General features: G+C 41.4%; 6 protein-coding genes across 6 annotated transcripts; 5 read left to right on the top strand and 1 right to left on the bottom strand.

The window, feature by feature from the left end:
• Nucleotides 1-1,048: 1,048 nt before the first annotated feature.
• Nucleotides 1,049-1,788, top strand: PKNH_0924100 (40S ribosomal protein S18, putative; the record flags this gene model as incomplete). Its single annotated transcript, XM_002259229.1, has 2 exons — nucleotides 1,049-1,252; nucleotides 1,522-1,788. The coding sequence occupies 2 exons, from the start codon at nucleotides 1,049-1,051 to the stop codon at nucleotides 1,786-1,788; spliced, it is 471 nt and encodes a 156-aa protein (XP_002259265.1).
• A 1,429-nt stretch (nucleotides 1,789-3,217) lies between these two features.
• Nucleotides 3,218-6,832, top strand: PKNH_0924000 (autophagy-related protein 7, putative; the record flags this gene model as incomplete). The annotated part of the gene is made up of 2 exons (XM_002259228.1): nucleotides 3,218-6,589; nucleotides 6,746-6,832. The coding sequence occupies 2 exons, from the start codon at nucleotides 3,218-3,220 to the stop codon at nucleotides 6,830-6,832; spliced, it is 3,459 nt and encodes a 1,152-aa protein (XP_002259264.1).
• A 1,268-nt stretch (nucleotides 6,833-8,100) lies between these two features.
• On the top strand, nucleotides 8,101-10,767 carry PKNH_0923900 (threonine--tRNA ligase, putative; the record flags this gene model as incomplete). The annotated part of the gene is made up of 1 exon (XM_002259227.1): nucleotides 8,101-10,767. One exon carries the CDS (start codon nucleotides 8,101-8,103, stop codon nucleotides 10,765-10,767), a length of 2,667 nt encoding a protein of 888 aa, XP_002259263.1.
• Nucleotides 10,768-11,560: 793 nt separating this feature from the next.
• PKNH_0923800 (XTBD domain-containing protein, putative) lies at nucleotides 11,561-11,845 on the bottom strand (the record flags this gene model as incomplete). Its single annotated transcript, XM_002259226.1, has 1 exon — nucleotides 11,561-11,845. One exon carries the CDS (start codon nucleotides 11,843-11,845, stop codon nucleotides 11,561-11,563), a length of 285 nt encoding a protein of 94 aa, XP_002259262.1.
• A 2,502-nt stretch (nucleotides 11,846-14,347) lies between these two features.
• On the top strand, nucleotides 14,348-16,796 carry PKNH_0923700 (kelch domain-containing protein, putative; the record flags this gene model as incomplete). The annotated part of the gene is made up of 4 exons (XM_002259225.1): nucleotides 14,348-15,624; nucleotides 15,854-15,939; nucleotides 16,072-16,446; nucleotides 16,663-16,796. 4 exons carry the CDS (start codon nucleotides 14,348-14,350, stop codon nucleotides 16,794-16,796), a joined length of 1,872 nt encoding a protein of 623 aa, XP_002259261.1.
• A 1,229-nt stretch (nucleotides 16,797-18,025) lies between these two features.
• On the top strand, nucleotides 18,026-20,444 carry PKNH_0923600 (kelch domain-containing protein, putative; the record flags this gene model as incomplete). The annotated part of the gene is made up of 6 exons (XM_002259224.1): nucleotides 18,026-18,377; nucleotides 18,556-18,819; nucleotides 18,936-19,242; nucleotides 19,357-19,442; nucleotides 19,583-19,784; nucleotides 20,027-20,444. 6 exons carry the CDS (start codon nucleotides 18,026-18,028, stop codon nucleotides 20,442-20,444), a joined length of 1,629 nt encoding a protein of 542 aa, XP_002259260.1.
• Nucleotides 20,445-20,634: the final 190 nt, after the last annotated feature.

The following is a 20,634-nucleotide window of genomic DNA, read 5'->3' as shown; positions in this document are numbered from 1 at the left end:
AATAAAAAAATGGCTGACACCTTTAAAACAATTTCGTAATACGAGAAAGATCAGTAGAATGGCATCCCTTTTTTTTTTTTTTTTTTTTTTTTTTTTTTTTTTTTGGTTCATACAAAAATTTTCCTTTCATTAGTAGGCGGAGAATTAATGACGCGGCGGCAACAATAAAAAATAAATTTGAATGGGCCATGCGCAATTCCTGTGCCCCTAATTTTAGGTGTTGAAGAAAGGGGCGGAAACGGTTTCATGCCGTGTTGTTTTGCTTATATTTTTTTCCACTTTTTATGCGCCACGTACTTTTTATATATATATATATATTTTTTTTTATTCCCCCATTTGCGCGCGGTAAGCAGATAAGTGGGATCCGCCCATAATAAATCATCCCCCTAGTGCACCCCGGCGTGCTCCCTTCCATTTAACCACGACATGTAGTGCTCTGCTTTTACCATTTCCACAATGAACTTGGCATATATATTAAACCAAATGGGGAATGTTTCCGTAAAAGGGCGACTAAACCCAAAAGTTCAAGCGGCAAAAATTATTGCTTCCCCCCCCTTGGTTGGTGCAGGCTTAGCGGGAGGGCGACGCGCTATTTATTCCTTATCGCGACATACGTGCAACTCAGGTAAGAACAAAAAAATTAGCATATTTCCAAAAAATAAGTAAAACGAAAACGCGAAAAGATGAAACCCGCAAAACAGCACAAAATTGAGGGGGAAAAAAAAAAAAAATAAATAAAAATACGCGTCACCCAACAAATGCAGAAAAAAATAGTCACGCACAGGAAGAATATATAACCGCCACTTGCGAGGAAATGAATATTTTTTATTTCAAAGTTTGGAGAGAAAAAAAAAGCCAGAATAAATTTTTTTACAAACCATTTTGAGGCATATAAAAAAATAAAATAAAACAAATACTAAGCCCATCCAGTGCATACAAAGGGAACATATACTTCCTCATTGATCACTTGCTGATTAACTGCTCTTCTCCCCTGCGCAGTACCATTCTTCTTTATAAACTCCAGTAGAAAAACAATAGCCCGCCAAAAATGTCACTACAAGTGATTGATCAAAACGATTTTCAGCACATACTGAGAATCTTAAATACCAACGTTGATGGGAAGGAAAAGGTTACCATTGCCTTGACGGCCATAAAGGGAATTGGGAAAAGAATGGCCACTGTGATTTGCAAGCAGGCCAATGTGGACTCGACCAAGAGAGCAGGAGAACTCACCACGGAGGAAATAAATAACGTAAGTGTGAGAGGACCACGATATGCCCAGTAGGATCCGTAGCAATCCGCCCTGTTGATGTTCGATTGCATGGATGTACTTTTATCCCATATGCATATTGTGTAGCATGCGAGCGAATCTCTGTTTTTCATCATCCATGTTGTGTTCTGTTATGTATTTCCCCTGCGACGGGGACATGCATGTGAAGTAGTATGTACGTTTAATGCACAAATACATGCCTCCGACCACATTTGTGATATTTTTCTCCACATTTCTGCACCACTCAACAGATTGTGCACATTATGAATGCCCCATCACAATTCAAAATCCCCGACTGGTTCTTAAACCGAAGGAAGGATGTAAAGGAAGGAAAAAATTTGCACGTCATCGCTAACCAGCTGGACTCCTATTTACGTGAAGACTTGGAAAGAATGAAAAAAATCAGATTACACAGAGGTCTACGTCACCACTGGGGACTGAGAGTTCGTGGTCAACATACCAAGACCACTGGACGAAGAGGAAGAACTGTTGGTGTTTCCAAAAAGAAGGGAGCGTAAATGAATTAGCAGCTAGCCATTTTACATTTTTTTTTTTTTTTTTTTTTTTTTACCTGACATGTATGTGTGCATGTTTTTTTTTTTTTAAATACATTTTGCATGAACGGTTCCTATAAATTTGGTAAAAAAAAAAAAAAAAAAAAAAAAAAAGATCAAAGCAACTGCTTGTGTTGTTGTTATGCATATTTATATGACTGAACTAATTAAGCAGAGACCGAAGCCCCGTGGAAGGCATATTTAAAACATACTTAAGCCAATTTTTATGATTAGGTTCGTGCAGAGGAAGTGGAGGAATTCTTTTAATGCCTTCTAGGTATAACCATATTGTTTTACTTCTTCCTCTCCAGCATTGGTAACAGTGCTAACACAAGGCATGTATGTCATGAGGATGACCATTCTGCCGCCATTTCCAAGTGTTCCAAAGGTACGGCCATAAAAATTAATCGACAGTACGCCGTTCATGGGGAGCTGTGTACGCAGTAAAAATTTGTCCCACCCAATTAAATTACACTCCATCGCAAATCCCTTCTGTTGGGGCGGTTCGTAAATTTTGCATACACATGTAGGTAAACGTTGTAGGGGTTGTAGAGCTGCGCCTCCCCCCTCACCCCTTAATCTTTCACACAAATTTAAGAAAAAATAAAAGGAGCATATTTAGGTGATACTTTTCCAACTTAAATGTCCTATTTTAAAATTATTATTTAAATGGAGGGAAGTTAAAATAGGATAACACTGAATTTGCTTTTTTTTTTTTTTTTTTTTTTTTCTGTTTCGCTATCCCATTTTTTTTTGCATAACAAACTACGTCGTTCTGGCAGTGCATTGTTGCGCTTCGCTTAATGGGCAGGCGAGGACATAAGGAGAGGTGCATTAACAGGCGCCAACATGCGTAGCTAAAAAAAAAAAAAAAAAAAAAAAAAAAGGTCACTTTGAAAAAAAGGACAACTTCCCATAAATGCTGAGAATGTGCATTTACATGAGCGTCAAGTGGTTGAGGAAAAATTGTGAAGGTGTGCATTTTAATATATATTCTGTGCCAAGGCTTTTATCCTTTGGGCTACCCCCAACAGTTTTGCCTTATTTTGGGGTGCCAATTTCTTCTGCGCTTTTTTGAGCTATGTGTAATCACCCACTTTGACATCTCATAAGCAACACTCCATTTTGCGTCATAAGGGTGGCAACAAATTGATTTAAAATGTGCTAATCTTCAATATAATGAGAGCATCCCTGTTGGTCCAGCATTTCTTCCTAACAGGGACAGAAACTGTGTATCACAAAGTTGTTCACTCCATTTTGTCGCTCCTTACTACATAGGATGGATAACCAAAAAAAAAAAATAAATAAATAAATAAATAATATGCTTTAACGTTGCTGCCCTTCTTTGGTCAGAATAAAGCAGAGCAGTTCGTACCACAAATTAAGGGTGAAGATGGAGCCGAGGTTAGGGAAACCCCCATCAGGGGAGAAGAGAACAAAAATAGAACAGCCAAAAAAGGAACAAGCCGAAAGGGTGGACATTCTGAAGTACTGCAAGAATGAGTTCAAAATGGACATTTCTTTTTTTACAAAATTGTATGAACAGAAAATTGAAATTTACAAACATCGATGTGAGTACATCAATTTGCTTTCGAGTAGCAACGTGCATAGAATGAAGGTGACGGCGAATCACGCCTACGTATCGGATTCTTCAGAAGCAGTGATTTTTGAGTATCCCTATGTCAGTTCCAGCGTGGTGGAAATTGATAGGAATTCATTTCCGTATGTTGAGGTGGAAATTCTTCATACTTCAGAAGGAAGTATGACTCGTGAGAAAGTGGTAGAAAAGGAAAATGTTACATCAAGCCATACTGTTCCGAGTGGTGTAAGTGATGGAGCAGACGAGTTGTTGCGTTCGATGTACACAACTAGGAGGCTAGATATGAAATGCACACAGGAGAAGGACAAAAGAATAAAGAAAAGGAACACGTTTTCAAAGAAATATCGAGGCATTTTATTAAATTTTAACACATTGGAGGAATTTTTATCCACGAAAAAGGGTACACACATTAATTACACAATGAGCAATTTGAGGAGGTACTTGAAGAAACCTAGCCATATGAACAGTGGCAAAGACGATGGAACAGAAGAGGATAACATCTATAAAGATACTTTCTGGATATATAAACCAAATGAGCTAAACTACTTTGAAAAAATAAACACATATTTAATTTTGACTTTTCTTGATCTAAAAGATTTTTTGTGCTACTACAGCTTGGCCAACCCGGTAGTAAATCCGCCTGTCCATTTCAGGATGGTAGAACCGAGTGAACGGTTGTATTATTTTATCGACCCTGAGGTGATGTACCTAGATTCAAGGAAGAACCATATCAACGTTGGAGACTTGCTGTACTTGTCTCAGCAAATAGATACGTTCTTTGAGGGGAATAAATTGTTTGTGGACACTGGGGCATTTCTTTTGTTAAAATTTGATGTGGAGGAGTTGTCCTTACGGAATGCTCACCTGTATATGAAAATGTACCAGAGTAGTCTGCATCGTTTAGGAATCTGTAATGAAGATGTGAAGAAGAAGGAGGAAGAAGAAATAGCTTTTGCTTCCTTGAACTCCTTTAAAAGTGTGTGCGATTATCTGTCCGATATTCGCAAGAAGTATACTCAAGGTGATAACATCTGCATGTGCTCTTGTTCAGATAGTTCAGTGGAGCAGTTAACAAGCTCCCATTCATTTGGCTGTAAATGTCAAGTGGATGATCCAAAGATGACATATAGTGATCCCTATGACGTACTGCGCAATTATAATGGACTCACCGTCCTACCCTTAAACTGTCTAGGCGAACTGAAAGAACGCCTACAAAATATGAAGGAGAAAAAATTAAAATATATTATGGAAGACTTTTTCCACATGTACATATGCTTCGTTGATCCAAATTTCGTCTTCACAACACTAAGTTGGGACTTCAGAAATCTCTTGTATTGTCTTTGCTTGAAATATGAGTTGTACGATTTCGAAATCGAGTTTCTTGTTTTTAGGGATTTCTCTTTACTATCCGAAGAACTCCTGTGCAAGGCATCCTCCTCTCCTTTGTTATGGAAATATCCCTACGTGAGAAATCCCACTGGTATCCTCCCAGGGATGTGTAATGCGCATATGCCTCCTGTAGAAAATGCTCAGTATACTTTGGTTTCCAAAATGGTTACTCGAGATTATGGTGACATGCAGGTAGGCAAGGAACGTCAATGGATAGGCAAAAGGGAAGAATCTTACATGGGAGGGAAAATATTTCACCATAGCGGGGAACTTAACTCCGGGGAAACACGTCTACCCGCAAAGAAGAACCAACTGGTGAAGTACCTCCTAAATTCGTCAGTCTTTAAAATAAAAGTGCCAAGCAGGGGAGACCTTGAGGGGGAATCCACTGGAGAAGCGAGTACAGGCGAAACGATCACGGAGGTGGGGGTGGTTCCTATCGGATGCGCGCCGGGATGGAAGAGGCGCGTGGGAGAAAAGGGAGACAATAGCATCCATAAAGTTAGCCTTCGCAACTTTGTGAATCGAGACGTGGTGCACAGAATAGCCCTGGAACAACATGTAAAGTTAATAAAGTGGAAAATCCTGAAAGATTTAAAAGAGGAAAAAATAACCTCGTTGAAGGTTTTAATCCTGGGGATGGGAACAGTGGGGTGTAGTGTCGCAAGGACATGTGTAACTTGGGGTATAAAACATTTAACTCTCGTTGATAATTCTGTAGTAAAACATTCGAACGTAGGTAGGCAGTCCCTGTACACGATAGATGATATAGAAGATGAATCTAAAATACCAGTGCACAAAGTAGTGGCTGCAAAAAGGGGTCTATTAAAAATTGCTCCAGATTTGAATATCCAGGCTAGGGTAATTGACATTCCTATGCCTGGCCATTCGATTTACCTCTCCAATGGGCGCATATCTAAGACGAGGGAGGCTATCACACATTTAGATAATTTAATATCCAATCATCATGTCGTTTTTTTGGCAACGGATTCAAAAGAATCAAGATACTTCCCCAGTTTGCTAATTGCAGAGAAACAATATAACTGTATGAAGGAGTTGCAGTGTCGACAGAAATGTAATCAGAACCAGGGGGTAATGACCCACCCAAATGTGGACTGTACTAATCTGGTGCACTGTGATTACCATAGCGATATGTACATGTACTTAACCAAGGAGGACAACATCACGGATGAAGATATCCGTGAGAGGCAAACTTTTTACAATAATATCCTCACGAATGTAAAGCAACTAGCGAAAATGCCCCCCCTGGGAATCACCATAGCGTTAGGATTTGAATCGCTAAACATAATTAGACACCCCTATTTATATTTTAAGGGTGGCTGTTTTTACTGCAATGATTTGCACTCTCCTCAGAACTCAATATTTGGCCAAGCCTTAGATGAGAAGTGCACAGTCACTAGAGGAGGTCTTAGTAGCATCAGTGGAGGATTATCTGTCGAATTGTTAATGACCCTAACACAACACCCGCTATATTTTTTTGCACCGCATACGAATAAAGATCAGTATGTATACACCAGCCAGATGCACATGGCTGCAAGGAACCCTTCCAAAGGGGAGGCAGAAAAGGTGAAGAACAGGAAGGCTACTTCAAATTCTCTCTTTTCTTGCTTGGGAGCCACACCTCACATTTTGTCCCTCAATTTGGCTGAATTCACGATGAGAAAAATATATTGCAGTGCCTTTGACCGATGCATGTGTTGTTCGGAGAAAGTCATTTTGCGCTACCAGGAGTGCCCGGAAGTTTTCGTAGAAAATGTACGCCGGGAGGGACCTTATAATTAGCAGTGATTTTATTTTGTCACCCCTTTTAGCTAACTCATATCGCTAACGAATTTTTGTAGCGAATTTTTTATGCACCCAAATTCGTTGCCCATTTTATTACAAATTTTGTTACCTCCCACACACGTGCAGGTCATCCGCGACAGCAGCGTACTCGAGAAAATCACGGGCATCGAGGAGCTCAGGGAGAAGGAAAGTGAAGTCATCATGTTGGACTGACTTGGGTTAGCACGCATTTGGATAATACATGGGAATGCTCTTCAATTATGTTTTGTATGTTTTGTAATTTCTGTGCACCGAACATTTGTTGTTCACCCCTATCCCTGGCATGAGGGCCTCTTTGATTTGTCCATTTTTGTGATCTGCGTAGGAGCAGGCAACCATGAAGTGTATTCGCCGTTGTGTATTTTATTTTATTTTATTTTTTTTTTTTTTGAAGCTAGCCATTTTGTGCACTTCCCATGTTCTATGTCTGTGTTTGCTTGTTTTTTTTTTTTTTTTTTTTTTTTTTTTCATTTCGCTACACAATCCGGGTGGCGATGCTCCTCCAACTGATGTCTCTTTTTTGTGTGGAGAGGCCAACCACCCCCTCTCTCCCCCCCCTTGGGTGACCTGCAGCCAAGTACGCAACAACATAGGGCAATTTCCAAAAGGTCTAAAATTATTTTTTTTCGTTAGGCGACTTTCAGAAAAAGGAAAGTGGAAGAAAGCACACTTTCCTATGTAGTTGTTGCGGGAGAATATATCCTTTTTTTAGGAGCCACTTGCGAGGAAATGGAAGTAGCATTGCATGTTGCTCCCATCCCGTGGGGTGCACCCAGTGGGGGGCTATGAGATATCATCAATTGGGTGTGAGTGGATCTCCAGTAAAAGGCACCTGCAGGGATTGTGACTACGTCAGATTATAAAACCCCTCCCTTTTTTTGGCTTAGCAAAGTGGCACATCATCCCTATTATGTACAATATCGTGGAGGCCACAAGTGAGCTATCGCGACAGGGCTTATCACCACTTAAAATGGAACGATATAATTTACAAGAGAGATCAACTCTTTAGGTGCACGGGACGGGAATTTCCCTTCTTCCCGTTGACTTAATAAAGCCACGCATGCGCGCATGCGAAGGGGTGCAAAAAAGGGGCTGCATGCGCGGTATGCCTGAGGCTATACCCACACGGGGGTGATCCTGACTATATACGCCTCTTCGCGCAAACCGATTTGAGAACCCACTCTGAGTTGCTCACAAATCGATTAAAAAAAAAAAAAAAAAAAAAAAAAAAAAAAAATGTCAGCAAGGATATGAATGAAAATAACATCAACGATAGGATGCGAAATCACAGTAGATGTTTACGAAGCGAATGGCCTTACTTTAAATCACCCGTGCATATTACCCATGTATAATGCGTGTTACGCATATATATAATGCGCGCGATTTATTCTTTTATGCGTGCGTGTCCTTGTGTACAGCTCCACCCCAAACCGAAGGCGTGAATGCGAAGGACAGTTGTGAGCCTTTGCGTTCTTCTGACGAACACGTACAACAACTTTAATGCCCCCCTCCTGTTGTATAAGCCAGGTACAAGGAGCGTCGGCAACGTTGTTCACTGGAATGACGAGCAGAGGAGGCGGAACGGTCGCAACGCTCTTTTGTTAGGGAAAAAAAACAACCTGTACATCAACCAACTGTGCACCAGAGGTATATGCAGTTGGAAAAAAAATATCATCAAAGTGAATAAACTGCCTTTTAAAAGAATGGCATCCATCGCCACTGTTGATAAATCCCAGGGGGATCTTTTGGAGGAATTAAAAAAAAATTTGGTCATTGGGGAAAACCCAGCATTTATCCAGGAAAGGCTAGCTAAGTATAATGAGTTGAAGGAGAAGAAGCGAATCGAAAGGGAGGAGCTACTCAAGAGTGACCCAAAATTTACTCGAAGTATAAATGTGCAGTTGTTGGATGGATCCGTGAAGGTGGGACAGTGTAATGTGACTACCCCCTTTCATATTGCAACATCCATTTCGAAGAGGTTGGCAGAGGATTCCATCGTAGCGCGTGTCACCTATGTGGAGAAGGTGGAACTTGAACTCTGTGACATAGAGGAAGAACTGGAGGAGCAGGATGAGGTGAATGAGACAAAAGATGAAACCCTCGGATGCAAGGGTCAATTAGCTGACGAAAAGCCCCTCCTGTGGGATATGAACGTGCCACTGTTGGGAAGCTGCAAAATCGAATTCCTGAATTTGGAGAACGAAGAGGCGAAGAAGACCTTCTGGCATTCTTCCGCACACATCCTAGGAAGTAGTTTGGAAAAGCTCTTCGGAGGTTACCTGACGATCGGGCCCCCCTTGAAGGAAGGTTTTTATTACGACATTTACCTAGGGGATTTCTCCATAACGAATGAAGATTACAAAAAAATAGAAGAAGAATTTAACAAGCTGATAAAGCAGAATGCTGAATTTGAAAAACTTATCTGTACGAAAGATGAAGTGATGGAACTGTTCCAATATAACCCGTTCAAGTTAGAATTGATCAAATCCAAAATACCAGAAAATAAAAAAACGTCCGTGTATAAATGTGGGAATTTCATCGACCTGTGTTTAGGCCCCCATATAAAAAGCACAGGGAAGGCAAAAGCATTCAAGGTGTTAAAAAACTCAGCGGCCTACTGGTTAGGCAATAAGAACAATGACAGTTTACAAAGAATATATGGAATAACATTCCAAAAAAAAACAGAATTAAATGATTATTTAAATTTTTTGGAAGAAGCAAAAAAAAGAGATCATCGTAATGTCGGGAAGAAATTACATTTCTTCTTTTTCGACAAAGATACATCACCAGGTTCATGCTTTTGGCTACCTCATGGAGCGAAAATATACAATAAATTAGTCGACTTTATTAGAAGAGAGTATAGAATAAGGATGTATGATGAAGTGATTACCCCGAATGTGTTCAGTTGTGATTTGTGGAGAACTTCTGGCCATTACCAAAATTATAAAGATTGCATGTTTATTTTTAATGTAGAACAGAAGGAGTGGGGAATGAAGCCTATGAATTGTCCTGGACATTGTATCATGTTTAAGCAGTTAAATGCATCCTACAGGTCGTTACCTATAAGATTAGCTGACTTTGGTGTTCTACATAGGAATGAAATATCTGGTAGTTTAAGTGGACTTACCAGAGTACGTAGATTCCAACAAGATGACTCACACATTTTTTGTACCTTTGACCAAATAAAGGAAGAAGTCCTAAACACCCTTCATTTTATATTTTTCATTTATGACTTATTCGGATTTAAGTACGAATTATTTTTATCTACGAGACCCAAAAAATTTATTGGAAATATCTCTACTTGGGACTTTGCGGAACAAGGCTTAAAAGACGCGCTGAATTCAGCTAATATATCGTGGAAAATCAACGAAGGAGATGGAGCTTTTTATGGCCCCAAAATTGATATTTTACTTAGGGATAGCATTAACCGTACACATCAATGCGGTACCATTCAGCTGGACTTCCAACTTCCTTGTAGATTCAATTTGCAGTACAAGAACAAAGACTTTGGGGCGCTGAACGAGGGGGATAACGCGGAAAGTGGCACAATGAAGAGGGAAGAAGTGGCGGAGAAGGGAGAGGGTAACCAGCCCTCCCAGAATAAAGGTTCAGATACAAACCTCCCCACGGATACCGCAGAACAACTGAAAAAGGGCTTCGACCGACCAGTTATTATCCACAGAGCTATCCTCGGTTCCGTGGAAAGGTTCGTTGCCATTCTGATAGAACACACGGCTGGAAAGCTACCCTTCTGGATCTCGCCCAGGCAAGCCATCGTCCTCCCCGTAAGTGACAAGTTCAATGATTACGCAAATTACGTGTACCAAACATTGAACAATCACTTCTTCGATGTGGAGATAGACACCTCGCTGAACACACTGAACAAGAAAATACGGGAGGCGCAGCTGAACCAGTTCAACTTCATTTTGGTTGTGGGGGAGAAGGAATTAACAACGAACACTGTCACTGTGCGCAACAGGGACGACCAGAACAACCACGAGGTGTGCTCCCTGGAGGAGCTCATTGCTCGTTTCCGGAAGTTGTTGGATGTCAACTCGATGCCTTTTAACCAGATCAAGCCTTTCAACCAGGTCAAACCTCCTCAGTGAGAACCGCTGTTGCGCTGTTGCGTAGTTGCGCTGTTGCACTGTTGCGTTGTTGCGTTGTTGCGTTGTTGCGTAGTTGCACTGTTACGCTGCTTAAGCTCCTCTTTAATGGAACCATTTTGTTCTCACCTACCGTGTAGACTTTTAACATCCCTGCGTATTTCCCGCCTCTTGGTCCATTTTTGCATCTTCCAAGAGACTTACCATTCCCCTTACTCCATTTGTTACTACACACACATTCGTTACGCATGTGGCATAAGTTATGCCTCTTCGGGGGAAACTACGTCGGGAGGGGGTACGTGCGGATGCAAGCATCATCACACGCGATGGGCAATTCTATTGTCCCCCTCCCCCCCCTTTTTGTACACCATGCCTATGTGAACCCTCACGTGAACGAATTTATTTTTAGAAAAACAAAAAAAGTTTAAAATGCTTAAATAATAATAGCCCGTGACAAATGTGAACTGAGACAAATGGGGACCGGTGCGTGCACGTTCTTGGCCGACCGGCTTGTTCATCCTCAAGAGGGATTGACGTTACAGGAGGTGCTGTAATTTCCCGTCTTGTCAAGTAAAACATTATGATGGAAAAAAAAAAAAAAAAAAAAAAAAAGTATAAATGGGCGCAGATATGGAGACAAAAAATGAAGAGAGCTTCCCTTTGGGCAGGGGGGTAAAAAAAAGGGGGGACGCTTTTCGGTGGCCCAATTTTCCCAGTTCGCTCCCCCCTCTCCCGTTCACGGTTATTTTTTTCCGTGTAGCTGCTTCTCTTTTGGGGGTGTGCACACCCAACCGTGTCAACCCTGCTCGTACATGCGCATCTCCTCCACCACCTGCTCGCTGTACGTGCAGCTCAGGTACTTCATGTTGTAATACATATGGCCCATCTTTGCAAACTTGTCGACATCGATTTTTAGGTTATTCTGTTTGTGATAACTCAGCATTTTGAGGAGGAATTCCTTCCGCTTCATCCACTGTCCGGGGGATTCCCATTCCTTCCTAGTGTTTGCGTCTACGAGCACTGTTTTTTCTTCTTCGGGTATATTCGGGTCGTTTAAAAATTGTTGCGTTGGGTCATCCATGGTGTTTGCCCTTTGGATTGGAGAAACTTCTATTCGATATGTCCCTGAACTGGTGACACGGTACTATTACAGTGGGTACCTTTCAAAGGTGCTGTTGTTTATGCGAAATGTGGATGCCTTCGCACAAGTGATCATTAGTCGACAGATATTACACCAATATGGTGCTAAGGAGGGCAACAAAGGCTATCTCTCTTCCGTCATAAAACCCCTTTTCTTTTTTATATATCCGGCTTTTTCTTTATTTCGCAGATTCATTAATTTGGCCGACAAAGGTCAATTAATTTCTCTTTGACTGTGATTTGTATGACCATCGATTTTCTGGCAACTCAGATGGCTGCTCAGTTGATCGGAATTTTTTTATTTTTTAAATGATGGTCAGGCGGAATATAACTTTTTGGCTAGCCATTTTGCCTTTTTTTTTTTTTTTTTTTTTTTTTTTTTTCAAAATTGTTGCCAAACAGGGCGAAACGAAATATGGACGTGGGTTTTTTTGTGCGGAGAGTTAAGCGCGCGGATAAGCGAAGCTGTAACCCCCCCCATTGTTTACTTCCTAAATGGAAAGAAATACTAAAATGGAGAGCATGTCATTTTTGTTACCTCCAAGCAGGAGGAGCAGTTTTCCATTCTTGAGAAGAGCTTCAACAAAAAGCGTGCACATAATGGTATACCCCACGAATTTTCCACCTTTTTTTAAAAATACCTTCGCGACGTACACAACATATATGGAGAGTTTACCAAATGGACTTCCATTTTGCGCATCCGTACGGAGCACACTGATGGTGGAAAAAGCTCCGCTACATATAGGTCTAGATCCCTAAGATGGGAAAGGTTGGAGCGTCAACATGTCACTGTAAAATTTTGAAGGGTACCGCTTATCTGTTCATTTGACATTCAGCCGGGGGAGCAGCAGTTGAGGGAACTCAGCTTTCTTGCGTGCAAATTAGGTATACATTCACATGTACACATCTCTACGTATCCTTTCATAGGCATTTTTGCCTGTTAGCCAACCCAGCGCAGAATAGAGCTTTTCCCTACGGTCGTGAATTGTACCCAAGTTGGCTATTTTGAAAAATCTCCCAACCCACGTTTTTTGACACCCCCAATTTTAAAAGGCTGAGAGCTAGTTTTTAGAACGGAGGATGACCATAATATGTGTGCAGGAAAATTTGCACAAATGCAAGGCAAATTAAAAAGCATTTCCAAACGTTCGGCCCACGTGTGTGCAAGTTTTGCTCTACGTACAGGCACAAAACGGAGGGGGTAGGGGAGCATTCGGGACGTGGGAAATTTTGGCATTTTTTAAAAGGGCTTTGAAGGCAGGAAAAAGGGGGCGAAAATATGCAACTACATATTGTTACACAACGTCATGGAGTGGCGCGAAAAGGAGGGACCATTTTTCCTTCTTCCCTTCGCGTGGCGCGCTTAACGGACTACTTTCCTGCTGGAATGCCCTGGGCCTAACACAAACTCGCTTTCCAACAAATTGAAGCTTTTACGCAGTCGGGGGAAAAATCAAGTTGAAAAAAGAATGAACAAAAATTTTTACCAATGGTAAAAAAAAAAAAAAAAAAAAAAAAAAACGGAAGAAGTGCAACTTGGTGAGCTCATAAAAGAACGACCAACAGGTATACACAATCGTTACGCTGACTAGCACTAAATTGTAGGTCATGTCGGGGTGCTTGTCCCTTAAGTGCAAAAAAAAAAAAAAAAAAAAAAAAAAAAAAAGCGAAACAACCCCAAATGAGCAGAACAAACTACGTCAACAGAACAAAAGAATGTCCCTAACGACATCCAATTTGCGAATCACTCCTCAAATGTTGCATATTCTATGCTTATCAAACGAATAATTAGGCACCACACAGAGGTGCGTACGCCCAAGTAGAGTTAATTTTTTTTTTTTTTCTAACTTCACAAACTGTCGTTCGAAGTTGTTGCTGAAAAAATAATCGCCACCGCTGTTTCTGTATGAAGCGCAAGATTGCTAAGGTGTAAGTGGTAAGTTTTCGCATGTTCATTTCTCAGCCCCTCCGTGTGACCGTTCATTTGGTACTCTACTGTTTACACTTTTGTTTGCCATTTTGTTTGCCATTTTGTTTGCCATTTTGGTTGTCATTTTGTTCACACCCATGTGTACACACATTGGCTGCATTCATAAAAGAAAAAAATTAATTTTCTTACCCACACTGCGACAAAGGGTGAACTCATCGGGAAAAAATAAAACGGAAAAATTGTCGATCAGATTAACCAGCTGTGCGCTTTGTAAAAACCTGCGCTTGTTTTTCGAAACAGGAGATAAGAGGCAATTTTCAGCCGCACTATAGAACCACCCGAAAAAAAAGCTGGATGAGGTTAGATTATATTTTCAGCACAGTTCAGGCCAAAGGTGAAACTGACAAGTGCCAGTAAGTTCCGCACATGTGAGTCTACACCCGAATCCACGAACGCATCCATACACGTATCCACGAAAGTTTCCCTTCGTGCATCGCTCCACACGCTGATAACATGGACACCGTAAGCACAGTTCCAGACGAGCCACGGACCGATGAAAAGCCAATTACGGAAGAAGCCAAAGCGGCAGGGGTGATCAGTACCGCCGCGCTTGACTCTCCGGCACCGCAAATTTTTCCTTCAGCGGAAAGAGTAAATGCCATTGAGAAAATTAATGCAGCAGAGATGGGGAACCAAGAAGAAAAGGTTAGCTCGCCTGACATGGCTGCCTTAGATGGTCATATGTCTATGCCGGGTCATATGACCATGTCAGGTAATATGGGTATGGCCGGATATATGATGAATGTTCCTGCCCCTCATATGGGGAACCCTATGGGGGTAAATAACAACTCTGCGCAAGTATCAACTGCAAGCGATGAAACAAACCCAGCAGACCAAATGACTAACGTAATGGGTAGCGCTACAACAAGTCAAGTTTCAATCCCTGAAAAAGTAGGGGAGGTACCCATTCAAGGAGTCGAACAAGTTAATGAAGACCAAAGCAAAGAAGAAACAGAAGATATGAAACGAGAAGCAGCAATACTGAATGGTAATATGAACACGAAATATAATGAAGAGGTGTCCAAGGGGTTTCTTTCACCACCTGTATTTCACTTAACAGAAATTATGCACAATGAAAGATGCTTCAAAAGAACCAAAGGTCACATCGCAGTTGAAATAAATGGAGACATTTGCATATATGGAGGAATTGAACAAAATAAATGTGTTAATAATTTTGTAAGGTATGTACCTGGAATCAATTTATTTGAAAAAATCAGATTAAATTCGGAAGATATTACTCCTCGAGCATTTCATTCCGGAAATGTTATTTCGCAAGATAACAAAAAGAGCATTGTTGTCTTTGGAGGAATTAACGAAAAAGATGAAGTACTTGATGAAACGTTTAGCTTTGATTTCCAAGCAAAGAAATGGGAACGAATAGAGAGCGTTACAAAACCAAGCGCCAGATATAAACACGCTTCCTTCAATATGAATGATGCCGTATTCATTCACGGTGGGCTGAATGAAAACAATGCTCCTTTGTCCGACATGTGGTGCCTTTCTGGGGGCAGTTGGAAGGAAATTAATCAGATGAATCTGAATCCCGGAGCTAGATATGGACACAGTTTAGTCTTTACCCTATACGGAAATGCAAAACTTGTTTTTCTCTTTGGAGGAAATAGGAAAGGCTTCAGTGGGGCTCTCGCGGACACGTGGATTTTTAACCTTAGAACGCTTAGGTGGAAGGAAATCACCAACAGCTCAGGACCCAAACCCTGTGCACGATGGGCGTAAGAATGAAAAAGGCGAAAACATGAACACAGCGAAATGAAAAAAAAAAAAAAAAAAAAAAAAAAAAAAAAAACGGAAAAATGGCTAGATGCGTAGGAAATCGCCTGAACCGTTCATAAAAAAGTGGGACACTACATTTTCCTATGCACATGATGTGTGCATTTACACACATACAGTTACATACATTTATATACGCACATGCGCACGACCCTCTCCGCTTCCGCGCAGACATTCGGCACAACTCTTCGACAACGAGTGGATGATCATATACGGAGGAATCACAAACGGGTGGATCGAGAACTACGCTCTGTCCGGTAAGTCCTCCAAATGTGGTCGCTGTGTGTACGTCACACATCGCACACACATGAGCAGCTTTCTTCACCAGGTCTGTTGTGCTCCCCCTCAACGTTACACTCACTGATATGCCCACCTCATCCCCTTTGTAGATATGTACGCACTCAACATTTACACCTTCTCATGGTTCGAAGTTGATATCAGCACCTCGAGAAGCTTCAACAGGGGATACTACGGATCGTTATGTTTATTGCCTTATAAGAAGTCGCTGCACATTTTTGGAGGGTCGGACGAGGCGAGAGAATATTCCGACGTTTTCAGCATGTCCCCCTTAGTTACGTACGTATCGTACAAAACGTTGACGGGAAAATTTGAGCAGCTTAACACAAAAATGAATAACATCAACGAAAATTCAAATGAAAATAATTATGTGAATTCAGCCGAATTCGAGTTAAAAATAGCTGAGCTGAAAGAGGAGGTGAACAACATAAACAACATGATGAAGACCTTCGAGGCGAAGTTTTCTGGTAGGTTGGGGAGCCTTGGCTCCATTGTGTGCAAAGGAGTAGCGCGACGCAGGGGGAGGAGAAGCAGTCCCTACGTGCGTATGCCGCTCATTTGGGGAAAGCCAACCGAGCTGTTTAGCAACTTTCCACAGCCAAGCACACACTTGGATATCATTTAAATATGTATTTATTTTACTTTATTTTATTTTATTTTATTTGATTTTTCCCTCTTCGCAGCACTGGAAAAGCTGAACGAGCAGTGCGAAAAGCTACTCTCTAAAAATTTGAACGCAGAAGCTTTGGAAAAATTAGAACAGCGCATTCGAAAGCTGGAATCGTCCAACGTTCTGATGAAGCATGACAGCATATAGACATGGATGGGGGAAAAAAAAAGTTCTTGCCTTGCTCCCCCTTTTGTGTGTAAACCTATGCCAGACCGGCATATACATCCCTGTCCCGTTAGGCACTTGTTTTTCTATCCGGGGAAGTAATATCATGGCGTTGCACGATTTACACCTTTTTCCCTTTTTGTATGTGTTTGCTTCTACCCACACCTCGGATCCCCCTTTTTTGATATGACTACGGGGGAACAGCACCTTCCGCGATGTTAATTTTTTTTCCTTTTTTTTTTTTTTTTTTTTTTTTTAACCCCCCTTTGCTTCAAGGGTCGTATGTGTGTAGTATGGCTTTGACGGGGAAGAAGAAAAAAATCCCCACTCCTTGTCTTTCATTTTGCTCCATTTGACTTCCCTTTTTCGCGTGTTTGTGTCACTGTGTTTGCCCTTTTTTGCCCCCCTACCTCTAATTTATTTGTTTTCGAAAAGATGCGTGTTCCCGTTAATCTAATTCACAGTTTTTCCCCTTCATTTTAAAATCCCCGTTGTAAAAAAAAAAAAAAAGTGTGTAGACAGAACAATTTTTTTTTTTTTTTTAAATCAGCAACATCGCACGTACTCTGCATTGCATGGTCGTAGAGTTTCTTTCCAAGTGAGTTGCGCATGCTGATTTTTTTTTTTTTTTTTTTTTTTTTTTTTTCGGCATTTTCCACCAGGGAAAGGAAGTACTAAGCAGGTGGAAGGAAGAAAAAAAAGGAAGAACAGCAAAGAGGTGTGGCATCGGAAGGGTGGGAAAAATGCTCCAGGGTGGCCACAAAGGAAGTTGCATGTGCACACTCCCGCTGCGTTGAGGTGAGGAGTTACAAATGGGAAGGACAAAAACGGAACGGTAAAATACATACGGGGCAAAAAAAATTTGGGAATTAAAAAAAAAAAAAAAAAAAAAAAAAAAAAAAAAAACTTAGGCCAAAAATAACCACCTCATGACAACACATGCGCGTACTATAACCCTCTTAGAGACACAAGGGGTGGGTGTAAATTTTGGATTTGTTTTCCAGCCAGTGTGTGTTGCCTTTTTCTGGTACTCCTCATTGCCGCCAAATTGCTCTTCCAGTTTTTGTGGTGCACCTTTGGGTGCCCACCTGCCTTGCTGCGTTGGATGCCTATTTGTGATACCCCCTCGCCACAACATGCCACCCAATGAGGCGACCAAATAAGAAAAAAAAAAAAAAAAAAAAAAAAAAAAAAAAAAAAAATTAGACAAAATGAAATCTTCAAACAAATTTTTGAATGTAAAAAAGGAAGACTCCTACTTGGCCAAGTTTACACATGGAACCATCATATTCGCAGATAATTTATTTAAAAAGATTGCAAAGCCTTTCACCCATGGAGGTTGGTCAGCTTTGGAGGAGTATGCTGATGATGACAATGTGGAGGCCATCTCTTTCTGTTCGGAGGTGTTACCTTTTTACTATAAATCAGAGTTGATTCATATGGGTGATGTTTTCAACATCCGCTTTGGCCACGCCTGTATTTTCTACAAGAACGACATATACATATATGGGGGAAACCAACTGAGCGAATCCTTCAACTCCAGGCTGGTTAAGTTCAACACGGGTAATTAAGTAGCGCTTTATGGGGAAATGCGACATGGCGGCTACTTGGACAGAGTGCCTCCTGCATTTTTGTCTATTGTATGTTGGCAGCGAGGCATTCGTCCATCTGCCGTTATTAGTTCTCCGATTTTTTCCCCATTTTTATGCTATGTTTTTTCCTTTTTTTTCCCCTACCGCAGAGACACAAATTTTCAGCTTCGTGGAAGAGCGTACGCCCCCGCAGAGCCGGTACTACGCAACGCTGGATTTGGTTCATTCCAGCGCCCTGAGCGAACAGTGCCTGTTCTTGTTTGGAGGCAAGCGGGGAAGCTACATCACCAACGACACCTATATGTTTAATTTAAGTAACAACACTTGGGAGCATATAAAGGTCCAATTTTCTCCTCCCCCCGTATTTGGACATGTATCTTTTAAATACAAAAATATTATCTTCATCCATGGAGGTAGGTATCCTAACCCTAATGGGTAATAAAATAGGAGCCTCCTTTTTAAATGCAGCTTCGATAAATGAATATCATGCGTCTACATATGCACACACAAACACCGTTCTTCCTCGTAGGGAGCATGGGGAATCTAAAGATGAACAATGATATTTGGTGCTATTTTGAAGAGGAAAAAAAATGGATGAAAATTATGAGCAAGGAGGAGTATTACAAGAAGTTGGTTCATAAACCCAGTGGCAGATTTTTCCATTCGTGTTCTCTGTGTATATCTAACCAGGGGAACGACGTCAGGGCGTTCATCTTCGGAGGGCTCAATGCAAACAACAAGTGCGTTCAGGACATCTTCTGGTGTTACGCCTTAAGTAACGGGAAGTGGACCCCAATTGAAAATTCCCTGGGAAAAATCCCCGTGGCACGATTTGGGTAAGCCAGAGGGGGGCTTCCAGGCGCACACACTTTATGTGCATGCGATTATACATGTGCATACATATATATATACATATACGTATATACATGCATATATTATCTTCCTTGCAGACACAGCTCCACCGTCCTGAACGACAGATGGTTCCTCCTCTGCGGGGGGTACAACTTCTGCTGGTACTCCAAGTCGGAACTTCTGGGTAAGCCCCAGCGCGCCGCACATCACACAGCATGTTTACTTCATGCGCACACCATGCGCACACCATGTACACACCATGTACAGGAATACATATGCCCATACGTACCTACACCCCTGATCTCTTCTTTTACCCCCTCGAAGACATTCACGCGTATGATATAAACTTAAACACCTGGTCATCCCTGAACGTGTACGGCACGCCTCTGGTCACGCACCACTTCTATGGAAAAATCATCCAAATGGACGGGAGCGGATACTTCTTCATCTTCGGGGGGCTGTGCAACAACGAAGCGTCCAGAAGGATTTACAAATTCGCACCGCTCCTCGCCTCGCCGTATTTCAAGTAGGAAAAGAAAAATAGGGCTTAGAAGGACGCCAACTTTTACAAGGGGGGAAGAGAGGATCATGCCCCTTTGTTGCCTAGGCTAGGCGCTATGGAACAACGACCTACCTATGCGTGTGCACCCAAAAAGGAACTCACCCCTATGTAGGCCTCTCTTATTATATTATATTGTATTAAATTTAATATATATATGTATATATATTTATATATATTTTTTTTTTTTTTTTTCATCCGACTCAAAGACTCCTGCGAGACAAGATAGACGAAATGGAAAGGAAGGTCCTTCACTTGGAAAAGAACCCACTGCAGTTACTGAACCCATCTTATGGAAGAGATATAAACGAAATAAAAGGCACCCTCAGTGGAATCTCCTTCACTCTTGCAAGGTACATACAACTGGCTAGCGACATAAATGAAAAAATAAAAATTTCAAACATACTTGCCCAAAATAACTATTCACAACTGTCCCACAAATTTGAACAGTACAATAACCACTATGACTCTCTCGTGAAGAGAATTGATCAGTTGGATAGTACGCTCTCCGATTCGGATTTCGATGTCAGGGGGGAAAATGAGAACAACTTGCGAAAGAGTAGCTCCAGTTTTACTCTATCCAGTGAGCCTAGCGTTGACCCAGCTGGAACGACCAATATGTTGTGACATCCAGTGCAGGACCAGGTGAACGTGACTTTACCATGCGGAATGAAGACTCCACAGGATGGTCCAATTTGATGCCTTTCCCTCAACAGTAAAGGTTTTCTATAAAAACGCTACTACTACTAGTACTACTACTACTACCACTACCACTACCATGACCACCACCAACAACACAACCACCACCAACACCACG

This window comes from Plasmodium knowlesi (genome assembly GCF_000006355.2).
Source record: "Plasmodium knowlesi strain H genome assembly, chromosome: 9".
NCBI classification, from domain to species: Eukaryota; Apicomplexa; class Aconoidasida; order Haemosporida; family Plasmodiidae; genus Plasmodium; species Plasmodium knowlesi.
Note: the sequence above shows the minus strand (reverse complement) of the source record. Positions and strands in the feature narration are given on the sequence as shown.